Source organism: Stigmatopora nigra, chromosome 4 (genome assembly GCF_051989575.1).
Source record: "Stigmatopora nigra isolate UIUO_SnigA chromosome 4, RoL_Snig_1.1, whole genome shotgun sequence".
Lineage (NCBI taxonomy): Eukaryota > Metazoa > Chordata > Actinopteri > Syngnathiformes > Syngnathidae > Stigmatopora > Stigmatopora nigra.
In genome coordinates, this window is record NC_135511.1 from 12088468 (window position 1) to 12113529 (window position 25062).

The 25062-nt window shown below is 39.5% G+C and overlaps 3 protein-coding genes across 8 annotated transcripts; 1 reads left to right on the forward strand and 2 right to left on the reverse strand.

The window, feature by feature from the left end:
• Positions 1-530: 530 nt before the first annotated feature.
• Positions 531-16604, reverse strand: LOC144195974 (vinexin-like). Of its 6 annotated transcripts, XM_077715908.1 has the most exons (21): positions 16353-16604; positions 9746-9803; positions 8794-8970; positions 8557-8623; positions 8328-8437; positions 8133-8196; positions 7819-7857; positions 7520-7601; positions 6965-7073; positions 5868-5921; positions 5678-5785; positions 5099-5154; positions 4290-4348; positions 3761-3819; positions 3629-3675; positions 3329-3443; positions 3132-3257; positions 2310-2801; positions 2132-2217; positions 1927-2033; positions 531-1492 (listed from the first exon to the last, which is right to left on the reverse strand). In XM_077715908.1, exons 2-21 carry the CDS (start codon positions 9755-9757, stop codon positions 1431-1433), a joined length of 2031 nt encoding a protein of 676 aa, XP_077572034.1. In that variant the 5' UTR covers positions 9758-9803; positions 16353-16604; the 3' UTR covers positions 531-1430. The 6 variants fall into 6 exon arrangements, with proteins under 6 accessions (XP_077572034.1, XP_077572029.1, XP_077572033.1 ...); XM_077715903.1 differs by lacking the exons at positions 8794-8970; positions 9746-9803; positions 16353-16604 and having other exon boundaries at positions 6980-7073; positions 8557-8620; XM_077715907.1 differs by lacking the exons at positions 8794-8970; positions 9746-9803; positions 16353-16604 and having other exon boundaries at positions 2700-2801; positions 8557-8620.
• Positions 16605-18672: 2068 nt separating this feature from the next.
• On the reverse strand, positions 18673-20420 carry LOC144195617 (E3 ubiquitin-protein ligase NEURL3-like). The gene is made up of 4 exons (XM_077715374.1): positions 20323-20420; positions 19519-20031; positions 19294-19410; positions 18673-19203 (listed from the first exon to the last, which is right to left on the reverse strand). Exons 2-4 carry the CDS (start codon positions 20015-20017, stop codon positions 19025-19027), a joined length of 795 nt encoding a protein of 264 aa, XP_077571500.1. The 5' UTR covers positions 20018-20031; positions 20323-20420; the 3' UTR covers positions 18673-19024.
• A 1692-nt stretch (positions 20421-22112) lies between these two features.
• LOC144195848 (homeobox protein Nkx-6.3-like) lies at positions 22113-24452 on the forward strand. The gene is made up of 3 exons (XM_077715701.1): positions 22113-22506; positions 23870-24036; positions 24225-24452. The coding sequence occupies exons 1-3, from the start codon at positions 22113-22115 to the stop codon at positions 24450-24452; spliced, it is 789 nt and encodes a 262-aa protein (XP_077571827.1).
• Positions 24453-25062: the final 610 nt, after the last annotated feature.

Sequence of the window (25062 nt, forward strand, 5' to 3'; positions counted from 1 at the left end):
GAAATATTTGGGAGTTTTCTTGTATGAGTTTCGAGTTTTGAAAGCATGTGTAGCAAATAATTGCCCTTTTTTGGGTACCATTTGTTTAGTATGTATTTGTGATGAATTTAAAGTGCAGCAACATTAGTTCCAAATCCTAGCAGTGTATGCTAATGTTGCTGTAAAGGTCTACAGGGCACCAATGAGCTAATATTGCTTAAGTTGTCAGATAATTATTTATCACATTAAACACATTCAGTTGTATTGGATGCCAGTTACATATTGTATGAAGTATTACTATTCTTCGTTGGTGAGAATATGGGGCAAGGGACTATTTTTTATCATTATAGAAAACAAAAACAAACTCAAACTCAATAACAAATTGGAATTTTGGGTCATTTTGGCCTAAATATTCAAATTTTATGTAGCCTATTTGTTTTTATTCCTTATCTGAATTTCTATTTCTTTCTTTTTTATACATAAAATAAATGTACTATCATATTTTTTTAATTGGATGATGGTGCGCGATTTCAAATATACAAGAACATGAGTAGATTTTTCCAACAGTTGGCATTTATTTTAACAGCTTACAAAAATACCATTCCATTTATGAGGAAAGCCAATAGTTCATTTAAGCAAATATATTACACTTTGGAATTTTTATAAAAGGTTACACTTTGTACAACCGTGATCTTCAGGCTAGTGACTGTGTCAAAAGTTGTTGTTTTTTTAAAGAAAGAGTGGAAAGATTAAACTTGAGCCCAACTTTGGCACAAGAAATTGTCTAAGCAAGAAATAAATTTAGAATGAGCTAACATGCAAATTATGTGCACTGTGAGTTTTTACTGGAAAGTAGAAAACTTTAAAAGATTGAATAAATGAACATTTCCTCAGTGGAGAAAAACCTTACGGTTCTTGTTTTTAAAAATAAAAACAAAAGTGAACATCTAACAATCGATCGGGGTTTAAAACCGCGAACATGCCATATAAATGCGCTTCTCTGAATAAAATTGTGAATGAATTCAAGGGTGATAATTTGTCTTTCTTTAAAGCGCTTTTCTAGATAACTCAGGTTGCTTCTTCCAACTTCTTCAAGGACCTGAAAAAGAACCTGAGAGAAAGATTTTATAGGAACATTAGTCAGTGGTTCCACAAAATATTATAAATTCCAATAAAATGAATTCCATGGTGGCATGATTGTGCTTGTGGCTGAAAAAAAATCATTCATTCATTGCTTGCAAGTCGTGAGGAGTCTTCCTTTAGCCCGGTGTATATTTAAGTATGAAGCCAGTGCGATACACTCATGCGTGATGTGAGGATTTTTTTTTTCTTGTATTCGACTTTGGTCATGGAAAAGGAGTGAACATGCATGTCCATCTTTAGGGAAGTGATGAGTGAAGCTGAGAAGCTCTTTTGAATCAATCCACGTGAAAGTGGTCTCAAATAAGAAGTCAAACTTGTGTCACATAATTTCCTGGGAAAGTCCCAAAAGCCTGAGTCCTTACTGACGTACCTGTAGAATACATAACATTTGAAACATGAATACTATTTTGGGAAATAATATATAACAATAACTGATCCTATTTATTTAAAGTTGTTTTTAAGAACCTAAAACAATCAATGGTACAATAAAAGATTAAAAAGACAGAAGTTAGGTGACCTTCATGTGAAACAGTGTTGCTATTAGTATTTAAGAATGTCAATCGCTAATTTTTTTAGACCACTAATAATTGTGAAAATATGTAAGAAGATAAAAAGGGCATCACTTAGGATCACAGGCATTTTGTGACGTCACTTTTACTCATGCACACAAACACTAGTAGACACAAAAACATTTTGCAAAATATTCTTTCTAATGGGATGCACATGAAGTTGCCTGCATTTTTCGAAAATATCCACTAGAGGAAAGAACTAATAATCTTTCGAATAAAACAACCAGCATCTCACCTACAAACCAGCCATCATCACATTTCTCAATGACTTGTACAATATCGCCTTCCCTGAGCTCCAACTCATCTGCATTTTGCGGTTTGTAGTTGTAGACCGCTTGATATCTGCAGCAAAAATAAAATCACACAGTACAGTTACCGCACTGCATCTTTGATTTCAACATATATTATCATTCTAAAATCAAACGGATGTACTGTATTACGGTTTATGTTGCACCACTGTGGACCCAGCGGCGTTTGACGCCTGTGCAGGTAGGAAAGAGTTGGCAGCGGGTTTGGTGTAAGCACCCTGAAAGAAAAAATGAAATGTCTTAAATAAAATCAAAAGCATAACAGATGTGGACATGTAGTGACTTTCCAAAGGAGGCAATGTGGGCAGACCTGTGAGGAATCATTGTATCTGGGAGTGTTCACTGTGGCCCCCCCTATGCTATGTGCAGATGTGGCTGACCAAGCAGAAGGTGATGCAGAGCTGAAAGTGTTGTGATTGGCTGGTGAAGCAGGTTTAGAGGAATTGTGGGGCCACCGATTGCCAGATTCTTTTGACAGATGCGAATGTGAGGAGTGTGCAGCTGCGCCATAAGTCAAAGGTGAAGACGGATGCTGGGGGGAGTGCTCTCGCTTGGGGCTAAGGCTTGCGGGGCTACGAGGGGACATTGGTGACTGCAGGCAAGGCGAGTGGAGGGGACGTCCTGGACTTTGTGGTCCGGGAGACAGGGAGATTGGCGAGTAGTCGTCCGAGGAGGATTTGGTGCGAGGCATCTTGTTGACCTGAACGTAGCTGGCGGGAAAGATGCCACTCCGGTTGGTCCCTGTGATTTTCCCCTCCAGCCATTTGTCATTGACACATCTGGTTATACTTATTACTTCCCCCTATGGACAAAAAAATAAATCGTTTTTACTTAATGGTCATCAAATATAACATAACATTATCTCCTAGTTTATGCCAGTGGAGAGACAAAAATATATTTGAAGGGAAAACAAGAAAATAAGACGCTTTAAAACATTTTGAAAACTATAAAAAGGCCAAGTTTCAACTAGAGTCCTCCAATTATCTCACTAGATGTGATTGACATTTATGAATGTCTATCCTCCATGGATAAACAGAGAAATTGAGAATGAAGTCTTGTTTGATTAAACCACGCTGCGGTTTGTCATCTAATAATGATTGCTGAAATGATATACCAAAATTATAGAACTCACTTTTCGAAAGGGAAGTTCAACTGGAAGGTCAGCATTGAAATTGTACAATGCAACTGCTTCGCCATATTCCAGCACTTGCACACTGGGAGGCTTGATAGGTGTTGGCTTTTCAGATGGAGACAGAATCTGTGACAAGAAAAAGTTCAATTCAAAGACGAGGAAAGTGCAGCATAATTTTTTTTGTTGTGTTTTTTTACCTCCACATAGGTGGTGGGAAAGATGCCTGCTCTACCGTGATGTTCTCCTTCAAACCAGTTGTTGTCTACCTGCTTGTGGATGTAAACAATGTCGCCTTTATGCAGCGTGAGCTCCCTGCGTGAGAAAAGAATGCAGCCAGAAACATGAGCCCCAATAATTTACAACAACAATGCATCGAGAGCATCAAAAGTAGAAACCTATCATTGTTGTCATTGTGCTTTCTATCAGTTCTCTTGTATGTTGCTGTGCTTTCATACTTGTTTTCTATGTTTTTAGTCTAATACAATCTGGCAACTCACCTTGGCGACTGAGCCTGGAAGTTAAATTTGACTCGAGCTGCTTTCATCTGATGATGATAATAGCAAAATATTTCATTGAAATAAGATTACTACAGTGAAAAATAAACAATGTTACTAATTGTATGGATCTACCTTTTTTTCTTCTTTCTTAGTCGAGCGCTCCATCGTGTCATTGGCAGTAGAAAGTCGATCTATTGAGCAAAATCAGTGAGATGAGACCTTAAAAAGTTCTCTTTTTTCATATTACAATAACAAAACATGCAAGTAAGATCTACAAAACGGTTATAATATGCTAAACCAAAAAATATATATTAATATCGTCTCATATATAACTGTAACTGGACAAAAATGGGACAAAGCTACTGTCTTTTTTCCAAGATTTCATCCCTCCGCGTTGTTTTTGTTTTTCTGTTTTGCCAAATCACCTTAGAACTCGAAAGTCTGGGGTGTTAACAAAAGATGCAATGGAATACAATCATGAGACCACATATATTAAATTACTGAGTCACAAGAGAGCTCGTTATGAGGTTCTTTTGTTGTGACACTGTTTTTATGAAGAGCAGACTTTAATGAAAACCTAGCAAATATTGTTGAAACAAACAGTTTATGAAATTTTGGCTTTTTTTTATCTTATTGACATGAAAATTAGAACTGTGTTTACCAATGGCTGATGAGGGGCCGACAAAGTGATGGATCGGCTTCTTTGGCACAGACTGATTGCTGAAAAGAAGTGATAAACATCAGGAGTTATTTGTTGACATGTGCTGCTACTTAGTAAGTAAGGTATCTGTACTTTAACTGTAATTCCTCTGACCAAGAAATCCCCATCACAAAATAACCGGATTTGACAGAATTGTTGGATATGTTCAGTTAAAAGAATGATTTGTTGCAAATATGTTTTTTTCTCAGTGTAATCTGGAATATCTATTTGGTAGCAACTAACATTGTCAATATAACACGGAGGAGGAAAAAAAAACCCTACACTTTGTCACCTCATCATGTAATTTCTCACATCCACAGCAACAGGCTTTTTAAATAACACCACTGAACTCTAGAAGCCTTTAAAAGGTCAATTCCTGAGAACTCACCTCAGCAAACAACAACGAGAATCTTCCAAGAATGCATTACACGCACGGCCAGAAATGTGGAATGCTGTCTGAAGTAATGAATGTACTGTACTTAAACTTGTTCAAGTTCTTTCAGGGACAAATAATCTATAGGTGTCATTACTTTGCTACAAGAGCCTGATTTTATTGTTAGGGTGGTTATTGACCAAAGTATTCGCATTATACTTTGGAATTTGGATTTGTGTCCTTTGCCATAAGTAGGCTTAATGGGCGAGAGAATGCACAATTCTATTAATATTGGTTAAAAGTAGAATTTAATATTGCTTCTTTGGAACGCAGTCACAATTTGAGAATGAAAGAATTGCAGTTTTAAACTATAATATGTATTTAAGTGGTCACATACCTGTAGTTTGTGTTTCCAGCCTTGGAGGCAATTATTGGATCCTTGTTCTTAGTATCCTGGAAATAAAGAGAAAAATGATCAAAGTTTGCTTCCTTCAGCCTCAACTCTCTCCCAGCTTGGAGGAATTCTTTTGACAACAAATGTAGGCGACACAGTGTTGCTGACCACTCCCAGGGGGAGTTTGAAATCATACGAGCCCTCCGCTTCTTTGCTCACAAACAAATTCCTCTACGATTTCAGAACATTCAGAAACAGGAGGAGGGAGAAATCAGCACACAGGCAGGATCACGTCCAAAGCATCTGTGTAGAAGGACCGTGAACGCAGGCTCGCTATGCAAGGCAACTGATTACAGCAGGCATATTTAATAGGAACTTTGCTGAGGTGGGTGCATGAGGAGTAGGGTGAAGCTTGCAGGGTGGTGATTTGTGTTTAGCAACGTGCAAGACAGGGAGGTGATTCTTTAGCTGGCATCCAGGTCAGGAAACATTACAAACGGGGTCATGAGTAGCAAGCGGTTTACAAAACGTCCTCATCTGAGACAGTCGAGGTGGGTTTGGGGCAGAGGGGGGGCTCAGTACCTCACCCCAGCCTTGCCGCTGCTGCTTCTGGGACAGTCGCTTCTCTAGGCCCCGGATATCCGAGTCCAACTCAGCCTCAAAGCGACTCAGCTCAGAGACTAGACTGGCCTGAGCCCAGGTAAGGGTGTCATATTTGGCACTGCTCATTTTGGAATGGTTATTCATAAAGGCAAATTGGGAAATTTCTCACCTCAACGGATGGAGACTTGAACTTCTCATTTTGTTTTTGCGGTGGCCGGTAGCTCTATAAACAGACAAATGGAACATTGTTGGAATTTGTATTTAATTGAACGGACCATTTTCCAAATCACTGAGTTACATTATCAAACACATCTTCTGTTTTTTAATCTGGTTGGATAGTAATACATATATACTTTGGAAATGCTATAGGCATGGTTATTTTGTTGTGCGTTTCAATATTTCACAGCCACAAGCTAATGGCTGATGATTCCATTTGGGGAATAACATACATTTTTATAACTCCTACTCCCTATTCCATTTGATTATGATAAGTGCTGATGTATAATAAAACAGCATTACATTCATTTGCACCCACATAGCACTCGTTTTCACCATTTAAAAAGATGAAAGTGCATTTTGGTGCTGAATCTGTTAAATGTTGTTTATGTGGTGATTATCGAAATCAGTAATAGTTTTTACAATGTGAAATGAACTGCTTTTGGTAGAAGTAAAATGAATCAACATATTTTAAGAAGCTACAAAATTCTGTTTAATGTTTTGAACGTAACAAGAAAGGCAAATTTTCATCTGTTCTCAATTCTTTTCAGTGCAACTATAAAAGCCTCAGCTGGCAGGAAACTATCCCTCCTAAATGAACGCCAAGGCCTTCGTCTCAACTGGGCGCCATTCTCCCTCCATTCATAGGCCACAAAGTCACAGTGAAGCACCTGACATGGTCTGTGAACAGTTTGCCCCAGACACTCGAGGCTGTCAAAATGAAATGAACGGGCGCCGCACCCCCAAAGGTTAACATCATAATACGGATCACAAGACACCTCTTCTCGGCGCATTCTTCCTCTTCCTCATGATCGTAGCTTGTTGTTTTCAGAAATTCACTCTTTCTATAGAAGCACTAAATAAACAGTCAACCCAAAATAAAATGTGAGAATCACCAATAGAATTGGGCCAAGCTTTTTGAATAGAATCGACACGTAACCACATAATACTCTTCAGCTTGTTGTGAGAAGAAAACAAAAACATGATGGGTACAGTGAAAAGGAGTTTGGGACCTAAGACAGATTTGAAATGTGTGAGCTAAAATAGTACCTGGGGGGTGCTTACTGGAGGAACATCATTTTCAGGCTCAAAGTCAAAAATGCTTTTGGGTTTAGGCTGCTGTTTCCCTGGATCTGAAAGTTCGCTAACATCCTGGCTCCTGAAATACAACACCCAAGTAGGTGCACAAGTGCACATACCATGGGCAGCAACTTAATCATTGCCTTATTGTAAGCGCTTCAACAACAAATCCCAACATGCAGCTCACCCAGTAAACCCCCCACCCCCCGTCTCGACACAAATGTTGGCTTTCTATTACACAAGGCGTTACCTGCCGTCACAGAAAGAGCATTCCACACATTGTTTGGCTGGATATTTTTTCTCTAGTAAAATATATATGGGCAACAGTAGTTTGACATGCATATGACAAGTTCTGCTTTGTATATGATAGACTTTAAACTGGATTAAGGCCTTGTCTGCTTCATCGAGTTTAATAATATGGACACAGACTTGGTTATCGTACTATTATCATTATACTGTTTGTATGTTTTATATCATTTCCTTTGCTATTGAGCTGCACGAGACATTTTTTTGATGTCAGCTTACCAGTCGGGCAAAGCTCCATGTGGTGATAGCCTGAAGTATTTATCACTTTCTTCATCTGTGTTGTTTGCAGAGACCTGCAGGCCTGTTGGTTCGCATGCATGTAAGGAAAAAAAGGGGCAAAAAACACAAAAATAAAACATTTGACCAATTTTGGAGGGGCAAAATCCAAAAGTGACCTTTGTCGTTGTTTTTGCAGTTAGTAAATTAGAGTAAGAAATGAGGATAATTGATTGAAACAGGTTATTATGGATGAAGAAATGTAAACAGACGATTATCCCTGGAAAAAGAAAAGAACTTACATCTGGCTGACCACCTTTCAGAATCTTCCTGTTCAAAATCTAAAGAAAACAAAACAGAGCAAGGGAGAGGATATGCACTATTAATCCCCACCAAAAATTCTTTCCAAGACCAGTGGCTTGTGATATTGTAAGGGATTCTATTTTGTGGTATTAATTCAATTCAAAAATTGAAGGTGGAAGTAATGTGTAATAATACTATTAAAATAATAATTATGAGCAAAGGAAAATGTCATGTTTTGAAAGATGTGTTTCCATTTTACTGACAAGAAATCTGGCAGAAGTGAGTAAGAAAGAAAATGGAGGAGCAATCATACCATCTGGCTTCTTATGAATTTGTTTGAACATGCTCTTGTACCAGTCTCTGGGCTTGTTTACACTCTGGTGGGAAAAAAGAAAGGAAGCAGGAACAGTAAACACACTCATAAAAGAAGATTTAAAAAAAAAAAACATCCCACAAAGTCTACAAAACTGACACGACACAAAAATACTCATTTTAAAACAACTCTTACAGATCTAGACGCAATGGGCATCCCGGTTTCGTCCACTGGGCCAATTCCTGAGAATTTAATGAGCCTTTCCTCCCTCGTGGGAGATGTTTGGACACCATTGGTGACACCACCTGGTTCACAATTGACACATTCATACTGTATTTAAAATTCCACTTTATGCTTATAATCCCTTTTTAGTTGAAAATGTTGTACTTTAATCTACTCACTCCAAAACTAAAGTCACACTTACCATGTGGAGGACCATAATATGTCCCAAAGCTGGGGGAGGTTGGGCCACCACCATTAATATCAAAACCCTTAAGACAGACCAACAAAGCTATATCAGTATAAATACAGTAAGTCATGATGTCAATGAGTAATTGAGTAATGACCCAGCCATGGAAAATGTACAAGCAGCTTGTGGTACAGACTGCGATGCTCCATTTGTCCACATAGAGGAGTACTTATCCTGAGAGAACATACATACCTTGACCTCTGCAGAAGGGAGCCTTGCCAAGGCCCGGAAAGGACTGAGAGGAGGAGTTGGAAGTCCAGGGGAGATGACCACCTCTTGGGTCATATCTGGAGACGTTACTATGTGCCGACCAGATGGACCCCCGGGTTCCCGGGGGAAGCCATTTGGACAACCGGCCTCGTCAACAAGCTGCAATAGGAAAAGAATGAGAATTATGTGTATTTCCTGTACTCTAGGTTGGGTTCAACATAAAAATAGCTATTTTAAGCTCTTCCGGATGTGAATATGTTCGAAATGGAACTGTCATGCCAGAGAATAATGTAAGGACAGGCCTGAGTGAGATGGTCCCTGATATATTTAAAGTAGTAGTAGTGGGTGGTGGAGGTCCACCCACTTCATCATCAGATTCTGCCAAAAGGGCAGAAAGAGGGGTAGGGCGGGGGCATGGAAACAGGAGAGGAGCATTATGAGCCCATTAACTCTCAATTCACCAACCCGCCCCTCGTCCTGCAGTCAAGGGGTGGAACTGGGCAAGCGGGGTTGAGAAGGGGTCACTGATGTCAATCTCAGTTTAACAAGAAAGCGTTGGTCGCCAGTTGCCATGGTGATTTTTTTTTTTACTACTGCCTAATGATGGTCAGTTTGATAGGAACTTTGGAATCAGGTGGTTTGCTGCGGTGTGTGTGGTTGCAAGGGTCATGGGAATGCTCCATGGCTTAATAGTAGAACCATAACTCTGACTGGCTGGCCATAACATTAGGCACATTACTAAGGGATGCTTTACTTTTGTATTAGGGAAAATAATGTGTTGTTTTGAGTGAGATAAGAAATCGGGTTAGAATTTGTTTTCTACTTACATTCTTTATCAGTTAAAGCCTAGTGTTTTTTTCAAGCTACTAAAGGATCTTTGTTCCTACTTTAAGATAGATATATAACAGGCTTTACAATTCAAAAACATTTTTACCTGCGATTGCATGTGCTCACTTGTCCGTTTTTGTATGGAAGATTATCTCCAGAAGCAACTGCAGAACATAAAACAATGTCAATATATCTCACAGAGCATACTTTAACTTCGTAAAAATAAACAATATGATCAGATTTAAGATCATGTTTGTACAATACACACAAGCCAATGCTGAATGATGGACCTTGATCTCCTCAAAGTAATGAACAGTACAGTAACTGTTTTAGCAATCTATTCATAGTTATTGCTCCCTCGCATATTTTTTTTCTTTCACCTGGGTCAGAATTGTCACTGGATATGTACAAGACATGTCTGGCAAGGTCCTCAACATGGAAACAATGTCCATAAAATGTTCTGTCTGTTCAGATATGCTGAATTCTTGGCATTAAACAAATAAGTTTTTGACCATGCAGTCATCATAAATCAAATTCTGCACCCAGGCAGTCATGACAATGTTCCATTATCTGGTTCCCCAGTAATTCAGAAATAAAACGTTCGACTCAGCCACTTTTCTTGTTGCTCGGGAAATATCCACCCACGACGACGACTGACTCACATCTGTTCCCAGTCACAGAATAAGATGGACTGACAAAGCAGGTCAACTACTGAAAAAATAGACTAGCTTCTAATCAACTGAGCCTTTTGGGTGAAAGATACTTGTCTTCCTTCTATTGTCACATGGTGTGGGAATCTGGCAATGTGTGTTCCCTGAATAGTGACACTGCAATTCGAATGATTTCAACATTTACCGTCATATTTTTTGTCATACTTCCTTGCGACTGACATCAACAGTCTTTCTACAATTTAACAGCAATTCCTAATGCAACTGTTCTGTTAAAAACTATAATAAAGTCTGTGAGATGGACACAACAGGCTGACTGACAAAATTTCACTCATGACTTTTCCACATGGAATTTTAATCTTTAAGGATTGTGGGTAGTATGTTCAAACAGAAATGGACAGCAGAGAAAGCATGAATCCAATGCGTTTTTTTTTTCTTCTAGACAACAATGTCACGGTATGGGACTCATCATCTGTTAATAAAGTGGGTTACGAAAACAGATGGTGTTTTATTGCCCGAAACAATCACAGCCAGCTCATTATCCTTTCAACAGAAAACAATGCACACAAAATGGATAGCTAATCCTTCTGTTACCAATGTGTGGGCTTCTCAGCAGAAGGCCCATGAGCAAGCACACAAATAATGTACTGGCATTCAAAGATAATAAGCTGACTTGGGACTTTTTTTTTAAAGGTTACCTACTTACTATTAATACTAAATTCAGGAAAGGCAATTTATGTACAGTTTGTAGAAACCCCAAGTAGGATCATGGCGGATAAACTTATGTTGTAATATTCTCTGTGTGTCATTTCCCTTTTGGATCAGCATCGAGCACTGTATACGTTCCCCTCTGGAGTGTGAATCAATGCTTCCTAATAAGGCAAAAACCCCTGTTGATATCTTCAGAAACAGCCAAGTTTCTGGTTTAGCCTTTGAATGTGCAGTGAATTCTTACGTAATGACCGCGTATCAAGAGCAGATGCAAAGGCTGTAGCCTCTAATCCCCCACCATGTGAAATGCCTATTATCACCTCTGGATCCGTTTTCAGGATGGAAAAGAAAAGCGCCATAAAAGGTCCAGGTGCACCTCAGATGAAGATCAAATGAGCCTTTTGAGATAGTTCTTGCAAAGAACCAGACTTCCTGCTTCCTATTTGTAGCTCGGTCAAATAGCACCCGTGGCTTTTCTTGGCGTAACGCAGGGAATGCAAGATGAGATACTTGGAATATGATAATGTGCTTCTGTCTGCAGGAATGGGCCAGATGTTAGGAAACAGTACAAAGAGATTTGGAGATTATGAGTTATCAAGCGCACCTTTCATGTATTCAAAATTGAACCTTTTTTTTTTTTTAACCACAGATCTACATTGTGACTCGTTGGCTCACCGTGAAATAGTTTTAAACCTCAATCAGACAAGAAACCAGACAATTAGCAGATGTTTCAGAACAGAAGATCAATGATGGAATGCTCAGAATCCCTGGCTTTGTAGTTTGTATTCAATTTGGCAGCGAAAACAAGCTAATAAAATCACTTGCTCCTCCTGTAAGATGTTATCATAGTCAATAAATAAATGACAGACCACATGCCATTGTCCTACTTGACCTCCTATGGCCAATGGATGGCAATGCGTACTTTTAAATGTGGGATTTCTTCAACTCTACGACTCACCAACGGCAACCTAATTATTTGTAGTTAGAGAAAGGATTTCATTATTAATAAATCAAGCACACGGCCAAGAGATGATGATACAATGATCCAAGACCTTTTATGGGACAAATAAAACTCTCCCTTAAGCATCCGTTGAACCTAACTAAGCCTTGAATTCTGAGCGCCGAGTTAATCATTGACTTCATCAGTTGGAACTACTACACACAATCTACAGGGCATAATTCATGATCCTTGAACGATAGTGAACAAAACTAACAACTTGTATTGTTCACATTTAGAATTTCAACAAATCACTGTGTTACAAACCAACCCAAGAAAATGTTGCCAATACAGCTGACCTCACTTGGCTGTAAAACTGAAGCAAAGACACGGTTTCAACGGATGAGCTGTTCATAATGAGGCAATTTGGTGACCTCTACTTACAAATGTGAGGTGAGCCAGGTTGCAGCTATGCAAGCACCATTCGATGTGCTCCTGGATTGATTAAAAAAAAACAAAAAAAACGTTGCTGTACTTCCCAACACTGACTGAGGCCATACAAGGATCTGCAGCACTAGTTTATGATATGTAGTTATTGGCGGATACACTGATTTATCAAGGGAGATGTGCTTTACCTCCTTGTATGGTTCTTCTCCAAGGGTGAGCAACAGCAGCGCTCAAGTGTTTTTTTAGTCAACAGAGAGGAGCTGTGAGGCACTTAATCAAAAAGGTATAAAATTACGCTAAAAAAACATGAACATTTTAAAAATGAATACTTTAATTAATTGGAAATCCAAACATAGTGACTACATAACAGATAGACAAAAGATACTTTAGGAAATTCACACGAATGACCAAGGCTCCTCTGTGCTTTCAATCTATTGTGTCCATCATCTATTATTTTTTTTGTTTATCTTATCGTGTTCAGTCACAAACGACACCATCGTGGAATTCATGGCAGCAATTGAAACCACTGGACTGCCACTTTACTTTATCGTTTTCTGAGGTGAAACAACCTCCCCTCTGAGCAGGCTTTAGTGCCAGTCTTAAGTGTCATTTGACAGTGCTCCGGAAACTGCCGCATTAAAACCTCCAACCTCTCTTCTAAAATAGCCCCGCATAGAGAGGCGCTCTCTCTGGGATAGTTTGAGGAAGGCCCACATCCTCAAGCCCTTGAAGAAAACGTTACAAATCCTCACGGCTGTCATCTCGCATATCTAAAGCCAATGGCGCGTTTCACATATGTGGGCTGACAAGGGGACCCTCAGTCATAATACAAAGGGAATCAGGGGCAGCTGTGGAAATGGACCTGACAGTGAGGGGAGCCTCAGGAGTGACGCTTGAAATCCTGCAATCTGTGAAAACATGTTTCCTTTGAGTTGAAATTTCAATATCTAACAAGCGGTCAAAAGCAAATGTAAGGAGTGCTGAGACTCTTTTAGAAGTGTACTACGGTGTTTACACACTGCTGAGTAGGTGTTCTAATTCTGCAAACTTTGAGCAGCCTGACAGGTTTCTCAACATTAATGCATGAAGTGTTTCTATCAGGGCCGGCCCTAGGTGATGAGGCACCGTGGGCAAAAGTAGGAAGGAGTCCCCCAGAAAAATAAATTTTCAAAAATATTGTGTAAAAACATTGTATTCTTACCACTGTGCACACTCACTGTTCATAGTTCACCTGAAATGAGTGATTAAAGGTTCTGCCCCGAAGCTAACAATATTTTCAAGTTTAACGTTTTTTTAAGACAATGGAGGACAACCACTAAAATTAGGGAACAACTCGAAAATTATGAAGATATATCTTATATGTAGGATATTGAGACCTAGGTATGTTTAAAAAATATGTTAGGACAGCGTAGCATTAGTATTTTCCCCCACCAAGAATTTGGCGCCCACTCCACGAGATGACGCCCTAGGCAACTGCCTAGCTCGCCCATGCTTAGGTCCGACACTAGTGTCTATGGCTCGATTTTCAGGACAAAGAATGTATACTCACCTTCTAAATGGACTATACAAAAGCTCCCTGATCTCACTATGACCTCTTGTCGGAATGACAAGACCGAAATGGCCTGACCACATTTTTCACTCTCTTTTTCTCTCTCCCTCCCATACTCTCACCCTGCATGCCTCTGCAAAAGACTTCCCAGATGACAAGCATCACCATAGCAACCCCTTCTGCCCTGCTCTTAGCTCGTCAGTTCGGGGCACCTGACCCTGTGAAGAAGCCCTATTGTTGTGATAAGGTGCTATTTTACAGCCAAAGGTTAACCAAAGGGGAAGGAAAATAGTTCATCACCTCCACCTCATTGCCCAGTGACTCTGTGACACCATTACTAAGTATCTTTATCGGTCCTGTAACTCTCTCTCTCTCTTTGTGTGTGCGTAAAGGCCAATGGCACCAAAGGAGGATAGAGTTCTTTCTGTTTAAGTGTCCCATTAGTTAACACCAAGTTATCCATTCTAGATAGTTTGTTCTTCCTATGGCATTTTTTCCCACATTTGCAGATGAATTGAATCTGAACCTGCTTGATAGTTTGTCCTAGTACACAATACTTATCCAATTAAAACTTGGCTTTCCAGTTCATCCAGAAATCTCCAAATTGTGCAATACCTGAAAATGAGCTCGCCAAGAACTTTGGACAGAACTGGTATTTCGCTCTGAAACTTCATGCCAAGCAATGTGGTTACCTATGATCATCTGATTTCTGTATTTCTCGCTTGCGCTTTCATGAAACAATAAACTCCAGACATGATGGGAGATTTCTGTTTGTTGTAACATTCTTTGTCTATTATGTTTGGTGAACAACTCTCCTATGTGAATAATTTAGCGGTCTGGCTTGCTCATGCTACACCGGATAGATATCCACTTACCGTTTTCCCGTGCCTACTCTTCCCACAGGCTTGTTTTGCCGAATAGTTGAATCTCAAGACTTGAGGGACGGACTCTAGTAGATGAATTGGGGGCAATAAGATATATCCCGCCATGAAAAGACTTTGCACCCACTGTGAGCAAATCTAACACCTTGTCGCTCTGCAGCAAATCATGCAAAGAGCGATTGACACTTTGCCCCCCAGATGTCACAACACATCCTTTTTTATGACAAATCTTTTGGTATTCTTTCTTTTAAAGTTAACCAAGTAATCTGATTATTAAAAGCGCAGATTTACATTAAAACCTCAACTCATCGTAATTTTTCAACGAGTTAAAAGACTAAGTCACAAGAGCCTCTTATCTCAGTCACTTTAACTGTAAATAGATCATATCGTTATCAAAGTTAATGACGTTTAAGTGATGACTACTATAATTCCATGTAATTAAAGCATAAAATCATCTCTGTTTTGTTCCAACTGATCAGAATGATCCAGTCTGTTTACCAAAGAGACTTCATGAATAAACAGAGGGTCCAATATATTCATGGACATGGATATACACTTCCGCATATCTAGAAATAGTATACAAGCAAAAACAAAAAGGTACTATCAAGAAGGGAAATATAGAATGAAATTTACTGTAAAACCATTTCTCTTATCATTACTTCTAAAAGTCATTCTCCTTTTCCATTCATTCTTCTATGCCTTCCCAAATAAGCAAATCCCCTTGAGATGTAATCACATGCTGAAGGAGAACAACCTGATTCACAATCAGACAGGCTAAATGTCTACACAGAAGCAGGAGTTTAGTCCACCCAATATCCTTGAACCCTTAACAAATAGCTTCATTTCAACTGACACTGGCTGTCAGTCAACATGTGACTCTTATCCACCACAATAAATACACCTTATATAATCAGAGAAACTTATATGACCACAACAGGTCAATAGAATCCCCGTGATTGGCTTTTGATCAAATTTAGGATGTCCTCTGAAAAATTCCACAGGTTGATAGCCGTCACAGAAACATGTCACACTCATTAGAAACTATCCCAGCAACTGCATTTGTGTCACATCTTGTTCTCCAAGGTAGCAGTGAAGGAATGTAAGCATGAGAACAAACATGTAAGCACCAGAGTGTATTTGTTTTAGCCGTAAACAACATTTTGCACCAGCATGTATGTCCCATAACGATCCTTGTATGGCTTGAGAGGAGCTTCAGTTGCTTAAGGGGTGTGGGGATAATAAAAAGATTCATACAAATGAATGAACAACTGGTTTAGCTCATGGTATGTCTGAAACTTTTACACAGAGAACTACTGATAAACATCAGGGAATTCCAATTCTACATTATGCGAAACTGTTGTGAAACATCCTACACTGTATGAATCATGTAATGCTTGTCAAAGTGATAAAATACTGTTAAAACTCTCTTACGGAAACAGAGCAGAGATAAGAGGGGGCTCATCCTATGCTGTCTTATTCCCAATCATTTTTTTCTTTACCAAGATTTGAGCAGTACTTACAGATGAGAGCGAGTTGAGCAAGGTCTCCTGACAACAGTCCAGTGAAGGAAGAAAGCGAATGGATTCTTTTCTCTCTTTTTCTCTTGTTCTCCGGCTGCAACCAACAGCGCGCCTTTATCTTATGTTGAACCCTTCAGCTCGGCTGTGAAAGTAGGCGAGGGCGGGTGTGTGTGTGAGTGTGTGTGTATGTCTTATGCTTGCATGTGCGAGCCTGAGCACACACTTTGGATCTCATCAGGGAGACGGCGCTCACTAATAGTTTCCACCCACAGCTGGAAGTAATAGAGCTTCCAATTCAGGCCATTCAGGCTCTGTGGCACCGCCTTTTAATGCAAGACGCGATGAGGTCGTTTTTTTCTGAACTGAGGGACATGTCATGTAATTGCAAGGGCTTACTCATGTGTAGCATTTATGTCCAGCACGGAATAAAAAAAACTGGAGAGAATCCAGAACAAAACGAGAGCGTTTTGACATGGAAAGGCCATTTAGGTTCAAAATTTTTGTATACAGTAGCAGTGTACTTATAGTAGTGGTGGTATGAGTTCAGAAAAAGTTATTTCGGAATCGGTTTGTTCTGGTACTGATGGAGTGGAAGCGCCTGTCAGAGGGCAATAGGTCAAAGAGGCGGGTGGGCAAAGTGGGTGTTGTCACTTGTGAAGGCCTCTGCTTTTTGGAGTCAGTGAGATGTTTCGATGTGTCATCACGAACACTCATCTAGGAGCCTCTTCAGTTCGGTCTCAGCGAAGCAGTAAAATCAAACTGTGATGGAGTAAGACATTGTCAAAATCCTCCCAATTAGAGGAAGAATTTAAAGTGTTTAAAAGTGGTTGTTTTTTTTAAGTAAAAAAAATAGTTGAGCAAAGTTCAAAACTGATGATAATGTAGAATTAGTAACTTAGTGACTTGTATTTAACTCTTTAATTACCCATATTTTTCATGAAAGTGGAAGTATTTCTGTTTTCTTTTGAAATTGGTTTTCCAGAGAAAGGGACAACTCATAAATTTGGGGACAATTGATTTACTATGGATTATTATTTATTACTTGTCATTCATGGACAAGTAAATGTTTCTGATGTGAGAGTTTATTCAAAATTTATTTGCTGCCATTGACGCAGTGATTCTCAAATTTGGCGCTGTAAGCAATTGGGAAATGTCACTTAATTTGTCAGAAATGCATTTTTCAGTAGAAATATCTGTCCAACTATCTATCTAACCAACTATACACTGTCCTCACCTGAAATGTTTGGGCATCTGTGTTCTTTTGTGGCCAACCTCTCTGTGCAAACAACACATGCACGCACATGTTAAAGCCCACACACAAGCACAACAGGGCCTCGGGGAGATGTCTGCATTTCCATGTGGTTTTTCAGGACTGCATTAGCAGCAAAGTCAAGCCTGGAGACCAGACAGCTTTCCTTTGCTTGCCTTGTAGCCTTATCAAAACAAATCTTCTGTATTTCTGAAAGTACACAAAGATCCTGTTTGGGTAAAGTTCCCTGAATTCTACTCACATCTCCATCTTCTGTGCTAATCGTTTGTAAACTCACGACCAGTAGCCAAGTCACATTAACAGCTTTCCAATAAGGTCAGAAACCAAAGGTCAAACACACCTGTACGTAGTCACTCATGTACGTTCACTCTCTCAGGGTGGAGTACCCTCTGAAATCCCACAGATGTCACTAAATACCATAGATTTTTATGATCATATGGAACTGCATTTATAGTTTTATAAACTTTGAATCTTTACTTTCCAGAAAAAGAACCTGAAATGTAACCGTTGTGTCACTCGTCATAATTATAGGTGCTTTTAGATCAAAATGCGTGAAAATATTCACAAAAAATAGGCACAAGACGAGAGAATGGTGGAAAGTAACAATTAGGCCTACAAGAAAAAACATTGGGATATAATAACATGTTCAATGGAGCATACATATACAAATGTTGTCTTAAAATTATATTGTAAGTGTATATTGTAGTAATTGAGTGAAAATTTTAAATTGCACTTAGAAGTGAATGTGTAATGATAGTCATTCATGTAAGTATACTAATCATCTTAACTTAATGGCTGATGACATTAACTTTGTCATATGTCCAATTTAACATGCAGGCACAAGGAGGCGCTAGATGTACGTTGCCTTCTCCTTATTGTATAAACATGACTTTGAGGACAAAGCCACAAAAGTCAAACTGAAAGAAAAGACTTGGCTTGACTAGATGAATGCCTGCCCATAAAAAATGGTTCCCTTAAAAAATGAAGTTTGTGATCTCATGTTTTGTTTGTCAGAAATATGAATATTTCTTATATATTTATTTGGCTTATCATTGCTGGATTAAATACATAACATTACAATTACACAATATACAAAGAACTGCAAGGTTGAGCATTAAATGTGCAAACAAAGCTGTCCTTTTTAAGCAGAATTAAAAGGACACCATTTTAAAAATTAAACAATTACGTACAAAATTCACATTCACATAGGGTTCCTGAGAAACAAAGCTTCTTTTTTTGAGTTTATCCCCAGATATTATAATTGTTTTTTCAAGTAAAAAAAATACAATATTTACAGTATCACAGCTTAAAAATACTTCCATTTTGTTCTTGGGGAACATGTAGGCCTCCTGTACTCCTTCCTTTTACTTTGGGTTCCTTGGAGTAGCACAATTTATAATTTTCATAAGGAATTGGAGTGAAAATCTTCCCTAATGGGGTGTCTGCACAAGGGGCAAGTCCCAAAATTCTCCATGACACGGACAAAACACTTTTCACACAAACAACGGTGGGCACATGGCAGAGTCACAGTGGCTCCCCGGCTCATGCACACCACACAGCCAATCTTATCTTCTATCTTATCTGTCATGAAGGAAAAGGAAGCACCGTGAACAAAAATCCATCACAATTTTTGGTACACATTGACTGCTTCAATGACGGCGGGATTCTTACCTCTTGTCGCTTCTAGATGGGGGGAGACAGTAGATATCGAGGCATGTGTGTCAAAAGACTGGTATTGGGAAGTATCACATGACCTTCTTGTTAAGCAACCGAAGCCCTTTTTGGAACCTGTAGAAAAGAGTGAGGGTGTTCTCATGAAAAAAAAGTAGCGTATTGTAAAGAAAAAATGAGTTTAAATTTTTTTTATTGAGGCTGTCGAGCAATTGTGAAACCTACCCAAAAGAATAATGGAGCATGTTTTTCCATAAATATCCATCATGGCCCACAGAGGCTTTGAGAGGTCCACTCCTTGTAGAATCTTTTTCTTCCAGCCACATTGGTTAGCGATATATATGCTCCCAGATCTCGACACCCAGAACTCCAGCTCAGACCCTGCCTTGCAAAGCCCCGCAGGCACGGGAACAGCCCAGTGTCCAGAGGTATTGATGAGGTCGGGTATAGCCAAATCTGGCAGGGGCAGCGAATGGGACTCAGGAGCAACGTTGGTGAAGCCCACTCGCATCGCTCCTTCCCATCTGGGGGTTTCGGCTTCGATCAGCAGTTGGATCCGTTCCTGAGTCTTCACGGGGCGATTGCTGAACACCAGGCCTTTGCTGAAGTTGTTAGTTGCCCTCTTTGCGTGGCAGTAGCCTTGACTAAGGTGGACCCCGTCACCAATGGCACTGGGATGGAATGTCAGAGGACCGAGGCACAGTACACCACATATTTTCGGCATGCCTGACCCAATATCTGCAAGGTCAAATTGTCCAAGATTAGAGGCATTGTGAAATAAAAACAGAAATGCAACATTAGTCCCTGACTTGAAGTTGCAGCCAAAAGTGCTGATTCTTTCATGTTAAGTCATTGAACAATGGCAAATCTCAATGATGAAAAGAATCATCAACAAATGGTGCGCAGTATGAAACTATGAACCAAGATCTTAACTGCATACTAGATATCACGATAGTTGCCTACAAATTGGCAGTGAAGGTTGAAAAACCTGATATTTCATTTCAAATTATGTGCAAAATAAAAACTCACCTGCATCGAATGTATCCTGTTGCTAAAGTTGAACAAGAAGTAAATGACTTGGATGAAAGTCAGGCATGCCAAGTCATGAAATGCTACCCGAATGCTCGGGATTTCTGATAAATGTAAAGTGGGAGGAACAGAGGGAGGTGGCCTCTTTTGGAAAATTTTTGGTTTCCTTTCTAACACCGCATGACACCAATAAAACACGTGAGTTTATTTACATTCATGTTGAAGCACACTGACATAGATCATTTATTAGGTTGGTTTTTTTTCCATCAGAGAATAGAAATTACAGCAAAGGGGTAATATGTTAGGTTAGTTATACAATATGAGAAATGACATTGCTTAGAAAGCATTCAATAGCTCCTGTCTAGTCTATCACATGATAGTGGGCGGGAATGTTTGGAAAACGAAAGCGTGGAAAATTTGGGAACAAGCTCAGCTGCTTTGGGCCAACCTCTTCATGTTGAATGGCTGCTAGTTTAGACCATGTGACACAATAAGACACCATGAGTGAGGAGATATAATGATATCATCAGTGTTGACATGTTACACATTTACTGTGTGATTTACTTAACTGCCAAATGGCTGTTTCCAAGAATCACTGATTCAGATTCTTGCAAAAAAAATACCTTTATGTAAATAAAAATGAAGAAAAAGGTTCTCTCTTTTAGTACATAAAAAGTGACACACTGGCAATGCTGGTCAGACAGAACTTTGTGCAAAGTGAAATGCAGTTCAAAATCATTCTATTATATAATTAATTTGCCATTAATAAAACTATCAATTAATTTACATTTCTTCTAAATCAAGCACATTAGTTTGTCCTATTTTTATCGTTCCCCTCAATTCATTATGTCGCACAGTTGTAGTGACTGTACTTAAATTACATTTAGTAGGTAGTACTAACACTACTTCTATTTAGCAAAACAACAAAAGTCTGAAACATTTTTTAATAGAACGTTTTTTTTCATCCATTCATTTTATTTAGAAACTACCTCTTAACTATCTCCTTAACTTGCACAACAAATAAAGAGTTGTGGGGGATTTTGACTTTCTTAGTCATATTTTATTGTAGATTTAATTATGGCCTGTTGCACATTTCACTACAACATGCACATGAATGTTGATAAAGGTTTATGGCACAGTTATGGTGAGCTTTGTACTTCTGTTTTTATTAAAGGTTTGAATACAACAACAACTGATTAGTAGTTTAGTAGTAGTTTTAGTTTAGCTGGCAAAGTTAAAAATATAGTAACAGTACACCTATAGAAGCATACAAATATTGTCTCATACAAAGGCATTTGGATGCAAAACACACCTCAAAAGAAGCAAAAGTGGGCTCCACAATTTCTCCCCCGCCACCCTTGGCCAAACACATCAGGCCATCAAGAAAAATCAACTTGTTCCCACTCCACCTGTTCAAAACATCATCAATCTGCAGCCATCCAATTACCGCCTCGGCTCTTTCCAAGCCACCAATGGCGAGGCCCACGAGCGGTGACCAATCCCAGGCTGCATTCTAATGTGGCCTGTCTTTATCAATGTGCCGGTCCAGATGTCCAGATCCTGCCTAGGTATAATATCTAAAGGGGGTTGCATCGGTTGGACGTATTAGTGTGGCATTTGGACCCAAGGCCCGGCTTATTATGGCGACCGAAAGGTGAAGGGCAACAGTGGACAGTTGATCTCCTCTATTCACATTTGGACCTCATAAGAGAGCGTTATAGCAAAGCTTTCTTGATTGTTCGCTGGGACACCAAGGAGATCCTGACTGGATCTTCTGGAGTTTGCTTCACATGGATCCCAACATGCAAAGTACTTTCCTGTTCAACAACAGCCTTAACCATTTTACCGCCGAACTCAAGGCGCCGGTTTGCCAGTATTCGGTTCCAAACGCCTTCTACAAGCTCAACGCGGGCCAGCTGCCGCCAGGAACGCCTCACGGCATCAGTGACATTCTCAGCCGATCCATGGTAGGGGTGGGCTCCGCGGGAGCCGGCAATACCTTACTCCCCGGCTACTCAACTGTGGGGGGCTTCGGTCCGCCCGTTTCCAGCACATCCGTCTATTACAACCGAGACTACGGTTTGACCAAGAGTGGCGCCGAGTGCCCCGTGAAAGGTCGCGCCATGAGCTGCTGGGCCGAAAGCGGGTGTGACTGGAGAGGAAGCAAGCAGCAGTGTGCAAACAGTGAGTCTATACGACGCCTAGAGGACCAGGCCGGTCTTAAAAAGCATCAACTAAGATAATCAAAAGAATTTTCATTCAAGCAACATTTTTAGCCAATTTGAGAAGAAATGTCCTCGCCTAAAAAAGAGGCAAAAATTACTAAGCCGTAACTAAAAACATCAAACTTTTCCCTACTCTTGCTCTGCTTATAGTTAGTGATTGAAAGCATTTTAACTTTTAACAATTGCATTTTAAGTCGTAACCAATTAGTATAATTTACCAGTATTACCGATGATGCTATGAAGGGAAGTTTTTTTTAATTTTTCTTTTACAGCAAAACACAAAAATAGAATCACCTTGAAGGGGAAAAAAAGCACAACTTGGTTTGATTCGACAAATTTGACGTTGACATAATTTACTTTAGCAAATACTACTAATCCGGTCCGACTTGAAGCCTTGTCGCAACTTCTTTGTGCTTTACACCATATTATAGTATTATCCCATTTATTTCTTCATCTGACATTAACTATATGATGCGACGCAAGGATACATGAAAAGAAATGTTTCCAAAATAATTGATTTGTATAAAAAAAAACTATTCTACTCAATGGCATTAAACGATAAGCATGTCCTTATCATCAAAAGAGGTTAAAAAAAACTGTACTCATAACTGTATCATTATAGTTTCTCCTGTTCAGTGTGCAGTATGCTGGAGTCTTTCCAATCTGATTTCAGACAGGAGATGAACTGCAGACTAAACCAGTCAATAGTCAGTTGCAGGACACACAGAAACGGACAACCCTTTACATTGCTTACATAGCTTGCACAGAAGTTGCGTGGATTTTCAGGGAACACTGTCATGCATTTAGTTTCATTTAGGATTCTGTTATCTAAAATGATAGCAGCACAAGCTGATAATAAAATATTGACCTTCCTGTAGCACGTGTCATATTTACGCCCAGAAACAAAAAGATTCATTGAAAACTTTAAGAGCTTTTAGGTGAAATTGGCTAAGTATCATGTTTACCCTTCCGTTTGCCCGAATTTACCTGAGAGATGCTCGAAGACAGGGGGTGAGCAATTAGTCCATAAAGAGCCGCAGTAGGTGCAGGTACAAAATGAAATGACCACTCCAAACCCGCAATCCAGTGTCTTACAAGTTGAATCAGATGATTGCAGTCAGGTGCTAGTTGCTTCAGTAGACACCTCATTGGTTAAACTGTCCAAGTTGCATCAGCTGGAACAAAAACTCACATAATCCACATCCATAACAGTATTGGTGATGTCACACAAGATGAATAAATGGAAAATATTTCTAATTAAATTAGGCACTTAAACAATTAGACACATTGTATGCTGGTACTTTACTTTTGGATGATTTCAGGTGGGCCCTTGGGTGAGATATCAGGCCGGAAGAAGCACACCAGGCCGACTTTTAGTGGGCATCAGATCTTTGCTTTGGAGAAGACGTTTGAACAGACCAAATATTTGGCCGGACCTGAACGAGCCAGACTGGCTTACTCTCTGGGCATGACAGAATCTCAAGTTAAGGTGAGCTCAATGCTCACATTATGTTCATTACATTAAAAAGGCTAGTCAGTACAAGGCCTTAAGCGACATCAATTCATTCAACGACACAACGATGTATTGATTTCCTTTCATTTGCTTAATGATATTAGCAGGATTTTCGTTCCCCGAGAACGAGAGGCTAGATTTTACGAATCCTGGATTTTCTCTAGGTTTGGTTTCAAAACCGTCGCACCAAGTGGAGGAAGAAAAGCGCCACGGAGCCCAGCTCCACTCAGGCCCAGGCCGGGCCTGCCGGGGAGGCCTCGGACAACGAGGTGGAGGACGAGGAGTACAACAAGCCCCTGGATCCGGATTCTGACGACGATAAGATCCGGTTACTGCTACGCAAGCACCGCCGAGCTTTCTCGGTCCTGCGCCTCGGACCTCACCATGTGTGAAGGTCACGCATGCACTCATACATTTGCGTGTACCTGCATGCCAACCAGTTATATGTGCTAGAATGAATAAGCATGCACAAGGAGGTCTTTTGAAGACGGATGTGCCCCTAAATACTGCAAAAAACAGTTTTGTACAGACTGGATATCATTCGCAATTTTTTTCCGTATTATACAAGAATAGTTGTTTTCAGGATTTATCATGAAACATTAAAATGACTTTATTATGGTTGTTGTCCAAAACTTTTTTGCAAAATATCTGATATCCCAAACAAAAGTTGCTATTATTATTATTGAGGATGAGGATAAAATTAATGAATGAATGTTGTGAATATTTTCTTTACTTAGGTTTTTTTTTCTTACTTAAAAGAAAAACCTTTCAATTTGAATGCAGTCCAGTTCTACAACACTCCAATTTTCTAATAATAGTTTCAATCAAAAGTAACATAATCATTCGCTTCGTAAAGGCATATTTTTGATACGATTCTTGTAATGCATCTATCTGTGAAGTTGGAAGAAATGTTGTGACTAGTGATGTAGAAGATAGATTATATAAAAGTAAAATGTTTGTAAATAAAGAAATGTACAGAAATAGCTGACATAGTAATGAGTG

What these genes read in the sequence shown, in the direction of transcription:
- LOC144195848 (XM_077715701.1), top strand. Translation starts at nt 22,113, where the DNA reads ATGGATCCCAACATGCAAAGTACTTTCCTGTTCAACAACAGCCTTAAC. An exon ending in CAAGCAGCAGTGTGCAAACA is followed by an intron (nt 22,507 to 23,869) that starts GTGAGTCTATAC and finishes GGATGATTTCAG; the next exon opens with GTGGGCCCTTGGGTGAGATA. An exon ending in TGACAGAATCTCAAGTTAAG is followed by an intron (nt 24,037 to 24,224) that starts GTGAGCTCAATG and finishes GATTTTCTCTAG; the next exon opens with GTTTGGTTTCAAAACCGTCG.
- LOC144195974 (XM_077715908.1), bottom strand. An exon ending in CATGGAGCTTTGCCCGACTG is followed by an intron (nt 7,074 to 7,519) that starts GTAAGCTGACAT and finishes GTTGTATTTCAG; the next exon opens with GAGCCAGGATGTTAGCGAAC. An exon ending in CTCCAGTAAGCACCCCCCAG is followed by an intron (nt 5,922 to 6,964) that starts GTACTATTTTAG and finishes GTCTGTTTATAG; the next exon opens with AGCTACCGGCCACCGCAAAA.
- LOC144195617 (XM_077715374.1), bottom strand. Translation starts at nt 20,017, where the DNA reads ATGCCGAAAATATGTGGTGTACTGTGCCTCGGTCCTCTGACATTCCAT. An exon ending in ATGCTCCATTATTCTTTTGG is followed by an intron (nt 19,411 to 19,518) that starts GTAGGTTTCACA and finishes TCTTTTCTACAG; the next exon opens with GTTCCAAAAAGGGCTTCGGT. An exon ending in CCATCTAGAAGCGACAAGAG is followed by an intron (nt 19,204 to 19,293) that starts GTAAGAATCCCG and finishes CCTTCATGACAG; the next exon opens with ATAAGATAGAAGATAAGATT.